Below are 11,992 nucleotides of genomic sequence, written 5' to 3' on the forward strand. Positions count from 1 at the left end.
GCAGAAGTCAGTAAAACCAACAAACAAAGATTTGTATCTTCAAGTAGCACCCAAGGATATGACCAAGGACAAGAAACTCTGAAGCTAACAGTGAATGATACCCGTTGATGTAGAAAATCCGGCAGTTACAATCCAGTTCTACCACGGGACTTCTAGAACACTGCCTTCACAGCTTTAGAAATTATTAAAACAGTTCACACCATCATAAAACATTCACAACTCAAAATCCCTTAAAGAATCATTGATTGTGCTTTTACAGCTTGTGTCCCTATTTAAAGGAAAAAAGGATAATGGAAATCAGTGGTATTTTTCATTTCTATACAGTTTTCAAATAGTTCCATTCTGTGCAGTAAGGAATGGAAGACTACTGTGCATTTTATCACCACATTTTACCTATTTTCTACACCTCATCATTAAAAAGAATGTTTCTTATAGACTAACATCTGTCAGAAGTCTGTCACTATTAGAACATCTCTTTGAGGACTAAAAATTTTTCAATACTTCAAATACAGATGTCCAAGATGCACATTATCAAACCCCTGGGAACTCATACGTGAAACAGTCTCTAAAGAGTCTTATTCATTTAGGCACTGCTAATGCTGCATTTGTTTTGTTCTTCTGAGCTGAGGATAAGGGGATAGTACAGGTAAGAAACAGTGGACACCTAATAAACCACTAAGCCCACTGCTGCCCTCAGAACTCAATTTCTCTTCCTCTACTTTTTCATTCTAGTCTTTGAAGGAGGTGTTGGACAAAGTCAAAACACATTTTATGCTTTACTTGCAACTTATTTGTCCAACTGCCTTAATATGCCAGTCATACCGTGGGCATATTTTTTGGCCTGTATTTCAAACCAATTTATCATCAAGGAGGGTTCTAAATATATTTTAGCTTACCTTCAATATTATGAAAATCAAACAATGTTTGTTAAAATATAAGAGAACCCTCAGCCTTTTAAGATGCAAAGATGACAACTGGGAATTGATGAAATAAAGCCTAGGCAGTTTTTACTGTTCTCCTTACACACGGAAAGGGAAATTCTATAGATTTCTCCACATTAAGAGTAACAGTTTGACAAATTATTTGCAGAAAATTTCAGCTAAACACATAATTAAGCAATCCAGTGCAGAAGAGTAAAACCAGCAGCACTATGCAACTATAATGATGAAACAGCATGTCTCCCTCCAGACAGGAAACTTCACAGAAGGCACACAGCCCCTGACAGACATTTGCATTACATAGAATGACTCAAATTTTACAAAGACGTAAAGCATTGATGAATCGGGCTTTTCAACTGCACTCGCCCATTTAGAGTTCTGAACTTTGCAGCTTGGGCTTCTTTTACTACAACTTAGTCTTAGCTATCATAAATTATGATGTTATTCCCTTTTAAATATGCTTTGCTACTGACTGAAGATGTCAATTCACAACTGCAGATACTAGAGTCTTAATTACCAGCTTAATATACTGTATGTATCATCTTCACACCCCCCCTTCTGTGTGTTCTAGAAAGGTTCCTCTAAATATATACTATACTTATCTGGAATTTATCTGTAACTGAACCCAAGTGGACAAGCATTAAATCACTGCTGACATGATTTTTAATTACCCATCAGAACTGGGTGTAGAATTATCTATCAGAATGGAACTCTACAAAGGCCTGCTACAGTGTCACCAGATGATCCCACTGTTTACACAAATTCAAAAAGATAACTTTGAGCTGAAGGGCACCTTCTGTTGTCCTAAGCCTACTTTCTTCTAGCCCTTCACACCAATCTGCTCATTCTCTTTCCTCCTTTGTAGAAGCAAAACTCACCAAACCGATTTCTTTCTGACATAATGACAAAACAACTACAAGCACTGAATTACATGCCAGGCCCTCTTCCACTAAGCTAACAGCTTCTTATATGGTGAAGGTAAGGGGTATCTTATTGCTACCCAACAAAGTGTGCAGTGCTTTAACATTTGCCATGCTTTAACATTTATTATAAATACTTTCATATTGAATTTAACAACACATCAGCACTAAATTCAACAAAAAGCACAAACATGTTAGTAGCAAGAAGCATGCTTCAAATCACATCACGTATCTAGAAGTGTATTCTGACAGAAAGGAGGGATGCAATACACGTTTCTTCTTTTAACTGTATTATGTATGAAAACAGTCTGGAAAAGCAAGATACTGAACAAGTCTCACTCAAAAAGTTAAAGAGGAAAACTGAGTTTTATTTTACAAGAACCTCATCATGCAACTGCATAGCTTACAAGTTCCATAAAGCTGTGTGAGAATTTAATCCTGGACTTCACCATGGAGCTCACTTGTGCAGACAGCCCTTTAGAAAAAGTAGAACACTTGTGACACTTTCAACACATCTCTGCAGGTGACACTGCGTGCTCTCTGGCTGGGGGGAAGGGGAGGGGTCAGAAAACAACCTCTTAATTTGATTTATATGTTCTAAGTCACAGGTGAAAAAGCCATCACAGGATTCCTCATCCTTACCATTCTTATGGCCACTTTCTAAGACTTAGTAAAAGTAACACATAATACCGTCTCTCACAAGACTTTAACTAAAAGACTACATAGATGTGAGAAAAAAAAACCCAAAACCCTATGCGTAATATTGTTGACAGAATCCTTGTTAAAAAAGTCCTTCCTTGTTAAAGATTTAATATTAGGCTGAACTTGTTGCTCACTTTTTCTCCCATTTTGCTGGTTTTCTCCAGTAAGAATGTGGGCATAAAGTTTAAAAAAACCCTAACCCACAATCATTTTACAGGCTTGCCTTTGATGTTTAACAGACAACACAGTCCAACTTTGAACATTTGGGTTACTTCAAAAGCAAAAGGCAATTCATGAGAAACAGATTAATACTGTTCTTTACGAAGCACCAAGTACCCCAACATTATACAGGTACACAAGCAAAACTACAGGCATAGTTCTTTAAAAGCATTTTATGCATTTATCTAAAATCTGTCTTGGGATTATGTGGAGTTTTTTTGGTCAAAACCTAATATTTCTCTCCAGTGAATTAACAGAGGCTGAAATACACTTATTTGCACCTAAAGTGAAATCCATCAGAAGGTAAGTATTTACAAGATCTTGATTTTATTTTTATTTTTTTTTTTTTTAGAGAAATAACATTCCTCCACTTTACATATCATTAAACTATGGCTCCACATGAACAAGCATCATAATATCAGAAAAGGCTGTTAATTACTAGGAACTACAGTGACTTACATTACTCTGCATGTGGATGGACACTCTAATAACAGGTCTGGAGTAAGGAAGTAAGAACAGCTTCCCTGAAGACTTGGTAATAAGACAAGCGCCTTAAGACATTCTCCATGTCAAGTCCCAAAAGATCTTATGCGTATGACACTAGATGACCACCTCTTATTTCAGGCCGACAGGCTGACCCTGGCATCAAGACCAATTTCCCTCTTTAATGAGAAGAAAACCAGTAAGACTGGTTGGCTAAAGTTACAGCACAGATGCGCAGTTATCTGGGCTACTACAAAGTACTCAGATGACATGAAAGGCTCAGCATGATCTGTACCAATTAAAGGATGTTCAGATTTTAAAACAGCTGTCAGGAATAATTTTCAAGTAAGACAGCTTCCAAAAGATTCTGCAGAGGTTTGTATGAAGTACAGCAATATCTGGTGTGGTAAGCAATGAGAAAAAACTCGCAGGCCCCAAAACCCACCTGTGCTTGCATGCAAGAAAAATGAACGAAGGACAAGGGGAAGATTTTCCTGGAGAGTGATAACAGAGAACATCCAGGCATTGCTGTACACAAACAGCTGAGGGGGAGCTCCCATGTGTCATGGTAAAGAAAGCAAATTGTGCATGAAAGAGGGGGGCAGTGAAGAGATTTTGCTACTAATCATGGCACTGATGAGATCAATACTAGAATGCTGTCCTAAATTCTGGGTTATGTATTACACACTGCAACCTCTCTTAACTTTCAGTAAGCACTGCAAAATCTATTCGGGAGCTAGATGTCTTACAGGGAGCGAATCAGACCTCAGTCTGTTTGACTGTCAAGAAAGATGACATCAGATTTATTTTTATTTCTTTTCATCCACAAAAAGTCATATAAATTTCACATGTTGGGACGGAAACATGTTGTTTGAAAGAAAATAAGATCAACACTTGCTTTTTAGCATGGGTTATTAGTTTTCCTATCTATTTTCTAGCTTAACTTACCTCTTTCACGCTATGTGTTACTGCCCATGTCAGGAAAACCCTTGACATCACTTGGAAAGCAGTCAGAACAACCGAAGAGGGAACAATGCCTGGAAGATATTTTGCAATTAGTAAATATTTCTGACTATCGGGGTGGGGAAATAAAACACAGCTAAGCCAAAATCCAGTTATTTTAATTTCTTTGGAAGGAAAGCATTCATTTCTTTTCATTTAAGACTATGAAGTCTGTCCTGTGGTATGTTTTCACAGCCTAATGCAGTGCAACTGACAAGACTTTCTGCATCAAAATACAAATAAAACTAAACGGCTTTCAATCACAGCACATTCCTTAAGACACAGAACAGCTGAATTAGATAACTTCAAATAGCTTTGCTAAAGTCTTTCAAATAAACCCTTTTTCATTGAAATATCCAAGATACTTTTTATCACTGTGATTTAAAGAGGAAAAATAATAAAGATGTTTTGCAAAATACAACCCCCAAAACAGCAAGCGAAAGTTAGACCTATTTTGAAGAAACACTGATCCAGCCCATATTCTGATAGATACAAAGTTCATAATTCCTTCTTGGGAATATAACTTAAAAAAACAACAAAAAAGAAAAACCCAAAACAAGCCCCAAGGAATAGCTGAAGTGTTGGTAGGTACAGAAACAATTTTAGGATTTTCTCAAGGAAGCAGATTTCACTGGTTCTTCCAAGTTCTGAGGTGCTGATTAAAAGGATCCTACATATCCAGGTCTTCTAACCTTCACAGCACAAAGTTTTATTTTCTTGTAATAGCATGATGAAGACAAACACAAGAGCACTTGCAGCTCCCAAAATACAGTAAAAGCTGCTTCTAAAACTAATGCAAATCACAGCAAGCATCACAACAGCCTCAGAAAGAAGTAAAGACAAAACTGGTAAGGAGAAGAGGAAGAAAAAGCTAAAAGAAGAAGAAAAGCTAAAGCAAGTTTCTTTAGAATTATGTTCAGTCACACAGTCATGTTATCTGCCTTCTAGAGTAAAAAGCAGGGTGGCATTAAGAGTTGCTGAGGGCTACTCTGCAGGAAAAATCCTACACACACAGTTCTCTTCAGTTTCATCACGAATTGTTCATAATCTAATTTCTGTTGTAAAACCTCAGGGCAGAATTGTTGTCTGTTACTCAGACAACAGTAAAGGAGGTGCTATTAAAACCCCACAATCCGTACACATTAAAGGCTCATTCCTATGATGTAACAGACCTTTTCATTTATACAATTTAGATCATCCCTCCGTAAGCAAGATAACCTAATGTTCTCGCAAAGAAAACCATAAATAAGCCAAAAAGACTGTGTAGGAACCATCTAAGATTATCTCACAAAGTTTCATTATAGCCAAGACAATGCTCATCTATGCCAAAAACAGGAGATCAAAATAAGTGACTCATCAGCTACAATTTATGTAAACATTACTTGCCTCTAATTATTTATTCACTGCAGTGAAAAGGTACCTGACAGTCAATTTGAAACTTGGCATTTTTAAAAACCTCTGTCGCCAACTTATACAACACTTCACGTGCTAGAGCAGTGCTTGACAGAGGGTTCAGGTCCAGAACCAAGCAGCAGGTAAGCCATATCCAGACCTCTTTCAGATCCTGGACTACATCTCCCAGAGGAAATCGTCCAACTCCCAACAAGTGCTTCCTCTTTCCCAGGGAATTCCCACTGAGAACTGTTGGCACAGCTTACAAGTGGAGCCCTGGTATCCTCCTAACTGAGGAGACTAAAGCTAAGTCCACCAGTGTTGACTTTGGCTTACCAGAGTGTTACTGGTGAGCATTGCTACCAGAGGAAGGCTGGTACTGTAGCAGTTCTGTAGGCTGGGCCTGTACTCACCAAAGCCCTCTTGCTTTTCTCCATTACTTTCACAAAATCCCTGTACTACTACTATTGCTTCTACATTTTGGCAGCTCCTATCACCTCTTTCCAAACCAAGTTCCTCCAGGCAGAAGCTCTTCCATGCTATCAATGCCATGCATACTCTTGGGTTCTGTCTGCTACACAAGTCAAGGAACTGCATATTCACTTCCCATTTGCCTGTCTTTCATTGTCTCCTCTTGGTCTCTGGGCTGTATGTCACCTCCTCTCTTGCCGTATAGCTCTCCATTTTTTAAAACTTTGCCACGTGCCAAAGTTCTGTTCTCAATCATGCTTGACACATTCCCCTATCAATCTTCATATTTCCAAGAACTTGCCTCACAGATGCTAACATTTCAGATTCCACTCAAAAGATGTGGAGAGAAGTTATGCTGATACACACAGCCATCTGTCACACACAAGCTCTTCTACTCACAGAGAATTACAGCTCCAGTTACAACAATTAGTTTAGTGGGGGCAAAAGAAGCTGCAAATTTCCTGTTTCTCCTTGCAGAGAAACTTTTACCAGAGTCAGTAGGACTACAGCAGACAGTGGCAGCGTATCCAGCTGTGCATAAACCCCCTCACTTTATTTAGCTGACAAATGCTTCCATTAACAGAAAAAAAACCCATGGGCAATTATAGTAAGTGGGAATTTTGTAAAAAACTTTGTTAGGGAAAGCAAAAAGATAGAATTATAATGGTATAAAATGTTGCAACATTCCACTAATGGCTCTCTTCACCAGTACGAAATTGTGCAACTGAGGATAACACGGGCTAAATGGATCCACACCTCAAATCAACTGAGCCAGGATTATTGGCTTTGCAAGCAGCCAGGCTGCTACAGTCATCTTGTCTGCTGTTCTGCCCCAGCCTGGAAGGTGAAACACAGGCCTCTCCCTGGTTTGTGTGAACATATATTCTGATATGTGAGAAAAAGATAATCCAACCAAGATTTTTACACCCTTTCTTACATTTCATTAGAAAATTAGCAAACACTGGCATCTGCACGCAAGTTTAGTTTAAGAAAACAGTAGAGCATTATAGACTTAGGATGGTAAAATAGCATTTCATCAGAAAGAGGTAACTTGTCCTTCTTGTCACTTGTTAAATAAGAGTTCTAAACTTTCACGTTATTATTAATTTTTGAAAATTTTTTAATGTAAGTATGGTTTATTCTGGTAAAAAAAACCAGGGATTGAGATTCAGTAAAATAAACTGGTATAGGAAGGGCTGCCTTGGCAGCACAGGCAACATATAATTTACTCAGAAGCCTTTACATTAATCTGAAGGGTATATGATCACTCATTTCTTGAGATGATCTGTGAACAGTCTACAGACTGCCCTTTCTAAGACATTTTCAAAGTAACTGAATTATTCAGGAAGGTCAGCACTACTTTATCAACTATAGAATTAGACTGCCCTCTGCTGACAAAGGTATGTATATGATCTTAAGTTTCCCAACTAACACATTTGGTTTTTCAAAAACAAAAAAAATCTTTTGCACAGAAATTCAATATGAACCAACAATTTAATACACCCTCCAGTATGCAGATTATTTGCACAATACAGGAAAAGTAGCAAGTTTATAGCTGCAGCTGTAGGAACCTTAATGCCATCTTACTCTTTAAATAGTGACTAGCGAACATTCAGATAGGAGCTCAAACACTTAGGTTTAAAATCACAAGACCAACTACCCGAACGTAAGACTGTCTCTTTATGAAGACTAGATTGTATACAAAACTCAGAGTTAAGCAAATGTATGCAGACAGGCACTGCTCCCTTTTATAGCACATCAGCTTTGACCTTGCAGAAACTGCAACACATCATTTATTCTCTGAATGAAACATGCAAATGCTGCGGCCAAACTGCTCACTACTCACACCATCTAACCAGACAATCCTGTCACTCAGACATCAGAGGCTCTTCAGGCTAACTGAACCACGACACTGCTACTGATCCCTGGCTACGCATACACTATTGAGTTCCTACTACCAAGCCTCAGAGCACAGGCTATCAAGAACTGTCAAGTCAAGTCTTAAGTTCTCCCAAACAGTTCCATTAAAGCACAGCCAAATCCAGGATAAAGAGTGGTTACCCCTTCCTAATTTTACAATGTATATCTATGTTCTAGGGATGTGAGCAAAGTTACAGTGCTTGAAATGTTATTTTTATCACACTTTAAATTAGTTCCAGCTAGAAATATTTTTTGGAGGAAAGACAGCTCAGTACAGAAGATTATAGGATGTACAGATTGAGAGTAATGATCTACTATAAAACATTTATAAACTGCTCTAAGAGTTGTAGCATTGGAAGGATCTAGAAAAAAAATAAAACGTCAAGTAATTGAAAACCCACTACACTATTTTCCTTGTTCTGATTTAACTTGTCAAATTATTTAGGAAAAAATCGGAATGTATTTCAAGCGAAAAATTAGTGAGTTATGCAAGAATGAAATCTGGCAATTCATAGACCATACCACTTTTCATGCTAATATACTGCTAAAACTGCAGCTTCTATAAAAACAATAAAACTGAAAATTCGTAAGCTTACCAAATGCACAGTGCAGAATCTAGAACAAAAAGAAAAAAAATCAAATCACTAACATTTCAAATGAAGCAATTCAGAAACATATTTAGTTCTACCACAAGAGCTTAAGATTCAATATTTGTATTTCAAAGGTCAAACTTAATATTTAGCTCTGCTGGCTCAAGCTAAATAGCAGACAGCAACCTCTCTCACTGATTGTTACAAGGAAAAATCCAGCATTTGTGAGAAGGCATTTTTCTTACATTTACCTTCAAATCACTATAAACGCGCTGTTCAACAAAGGCTGCCTTATTTCTACTAAACAAAACACTCATGCAAGTATCAGTAATGGTAGGGAAGAAGACTACACCTACCTCAAGCAAAGCTCCAGTTTGGAAGAATTTCAGGGGCTTTTCTATTGAATAGTAAAGGCTATGGTAGCTACCTTTAGCCAGGTATGCTCGAACTAGACCAACTGCAATAACAAGCCATCTGAAAGAGAGAAAGAAGTCTCAAGGTAAGGAGATTAAGCAGAGCACAAATACAAAGAAAGCTTTAATCCCTCCTCTGATATGCGAGGTAGCAACAGGCATGGAACCGTGCTGAAAGATACTTTCTGCTGACCCCTGCAACACAGAAAACATTACAAAGATTTGGATTCTCTGCAAATTTATGAAAGTTAAAGATTATGCGTTTTTTAAACATCCTTCAGCAACAACGCGATACCAATATCTTTAATGTCTAAGTTTATTTTTTTTATGACCTGTATTTAATTTAGTTACGGAAGTTATTCACAACATTTTAAATAAGATGGGCATCACATTTTGCTTAGTTTAAGCTGAAAATCATTTGCTGCTAGTCAAAGATCTCTTACCACACCATACGTTAAGAAAGTATGACATAAACAACTAAGATCCAGACGGCAGTAATTTTAATGTTTCAGTTCAAAATCAATCCTCAGACTTTATGGTAGACCATCCAGCTTAATTGCTAGCACGTATTTTATGAGAAACAGTTATGGATGAGTAACTGAGAAAACCGAGTGTGCTGAAGCCTTGAAGGCAGCAGTGGCCATTCCTGTCCCAGCTCTCCTGCTAAGCAACAAATAGACCTAGGCCTACAGAAGTAGGGTCTATAAAACTGCAGCTATACCATAAACCTATGACCTGCTAACCCTGCTGATTTTCCCCTCGGGCACTTAAGGAAGCAGCCCTAAAAATTTTTCCTCCACTCCTGGCCGATACAGTAACATCTTTCATTACCACAGCTGTCCACAGCCTCAGGAATTCTTTAGTGACATCTAGGACAAGCCACAAAACTAAGGTGAGTACACCCTGGTCAAACGCTGCTTCATTTGAACTATGGTTATCTGTAGTTAACTTGAGTTTCCAATTGCTTGTGGCAAACATGGGGAGAAGGGTTTGGTCAACAAGAAGTAGGAATCCTTACCAGCGGCTCCCAAACTTTTCACTGACAGGCTCATCCTGGCTGCCTTGCCCTCAGCTACTCTTAATGCCACCCTGCTTTACCTCCACCTCCCTCCAAACCCAGAAGTGCTGTTACAAACGTTGTGCTAACAGTCACCAAGCGTCCACTAATAATAGTGCAGCTCAGTAGAAGTGTGTGTATACATGTAGAAAGCCCCTAACTATGCAATAGCTTTCTACCCTTTGGAAAAAAGGGTAGAAACCTGCAGCTGTGGTTTTGCAACAGGGAAGATGAAGAAACTCCCTTAATTTATGGCATGTTAGATGCTTACAAGTACCATCTTAGCTTAGGTATTATGAAGTATATACTAACATTGTCCCAGGTGTAGTAATTGTTTGAAATACACCATGAAATTCAGCTCTTCCAGTAAGAAGTAACTCTGGCATCCGAATTTGTGTTTGTAACATTTGCTAGTACAACTGAAAAAATGTTATTTCACTTTTGCCTGGACTTGTCAGAAGAAAAGCACCGGGACTGGGTAAGAGAAATAGGGAATGAGACACAAGCCCCCCATTTTTTCAGAAGTGACAAGGTATTGAAGTTAAAGCTGCCTTGTGAAGCCAGAAGGCCAAACATTTGCCAAGTACTTGCTGTTTACAAAGAAGGAATCAGATTAATTTCGTATTTGGACTTCAGCATAGAATAAACCAGTAAGGTTGGTGCTGTCCTGTTCACAGACATCTATTTTTTGTTGAGAAACTTTGCTGAATTAAGCAACTTCTCAGACTGCACAAGATAACAGCTCTTGGTTGTGCCTGCAAACTGGTCTCACCTTAACCGATGGATCGGTAACATAAGTGGCTCCCAGAGGACCTCCAGCCCCTTGCTCAACTCCACCCTCCCTGAAGGATCACTGACTCCAGACAGACTGTACTTTCCATTCCATTTACTGTCCTTCAAAAAGCATTTAATACAGATCAAAGTATTAATCTGCACAAAATGAAAAGGTGTGCCTAGTTTGTGTTGAAGCTTTTAGTACCTCTGTCCTGCTTTGGTGATTCTTAAATAGTTCTCCACCCTCTACAGCTAGAGATAATGCAATAAGAGTAGGTGGAAGCAAGAAAGATTAAATGAAAAAGAAACTTGGTGAGAAGTTTAAAAGGGCAGGAAAAGGCACTACTGTCATGTGGAAGCTCAGCTGTAAGTTAGTTTTGCCAGTTTCCTCTGACCCACAACTAAAGTCTACCTGATACACCAGCTGGAGTTGCATTTCATTAAACTACCATTGTCATGTACATTTTAAGCTAGATTCTTACACTCTTCCATTAATCCAAACAAAGAAAAACGAACTATTTTTTTTTACTTTCATTGCTCAGTCTTGATAGAAAAGCTTCATGCTCAGGTCCTTAGTTTAATTCCTTTTATTTCTCTTACAAGTGATTTCTTATGCAAAGTTTACTGAGGTTCTGCATCATTTATGCAAGAGAATACAGTAAAGCTATGTAGTGAACACACCTGAAAAGGGAAAAATGTGCTTTGACTCTCAACAACCAGTCACTGAAGACTCAGACAGTGAAACCCAGAACACTGCTTGACACTGATAACATGAACCCTTGCAAATTCAAAAGCTATTAAGATCTATCTTGTTACGAGAAATACTTTGGAAATTCATTCTTTGTACCACCATCACCTACTTCCACCCGTAAGTACCAGTCAGTTACAGCCCTTGACCGAAAATAAGAAACATAATTGCATTTTAAAGCAGCTTACCAAACATTTACACTCAGCTACCAGCATCTAACAGCATGTCCTTCCTCCCTGCCTTCCCTGTTCTTCAACAATTTTGGTCAACCACGGTTTTTAGGAAAGAATTTCTATGCTGCCGCTATGCCTCCAGAACGAGCTTCCTATGCCAGGGCAGGCATGACTACATGACTTCATGCTG

General features: G+C 38.4%; 1 protein-coding gene across 1 annotated transcript in view; it reads right to left on the reverse strand.

Annotated features, from left to right (window-relative positions):
* Window positions 1-11,001, reverse strand: part of PTPLB (protein tyrosine phosphatase-like (proline instead of catalytic arginine), member b) — a gene marked incomplete at its 5' end in the record, with an annotated part of 16,718 nt that extends 5,717 nt beyond the window's left edge. Inside the window, 4 exons of the mRNA XM_010018389.1 lie at window positions 4,211-4,299; window positions 8,644-8,662; window positions 8,994-9,111; window positions 10,880-11,001. Coding sequence (XP_010016691.1) covers window positions 4,211-4,299; window positions 8,644-8,662; window positions 8,994-9,111; window positions 10,880-11,001 — 348 coding nt within the window. The remainder of the gene's footprint in view (window positions 1-4,210; window positions 4,300-8,643; window positions 8,663-8,993; window positions 9,112-10,879) is intronic.
* Window positions 11,002-11,992: the final 991 nt, after the last annotated feature.

Source organism: Nestor notabilis, unplaced genomic scaffold (genome assembly GCF_000696875.1).
Source record: "Nestor notabilis isolate BGI_N333 unplaced genomic scaffold, ASM69687v1 scaffold31097, whole genome shotgun sequence".
In the NCBI taxonomy this organism is placed as follows: Eukaryota; Metazoa; Chordata; class Aves; order Psittaciformes; family Psittacidae; genus Nestor; species Nestor notabilis.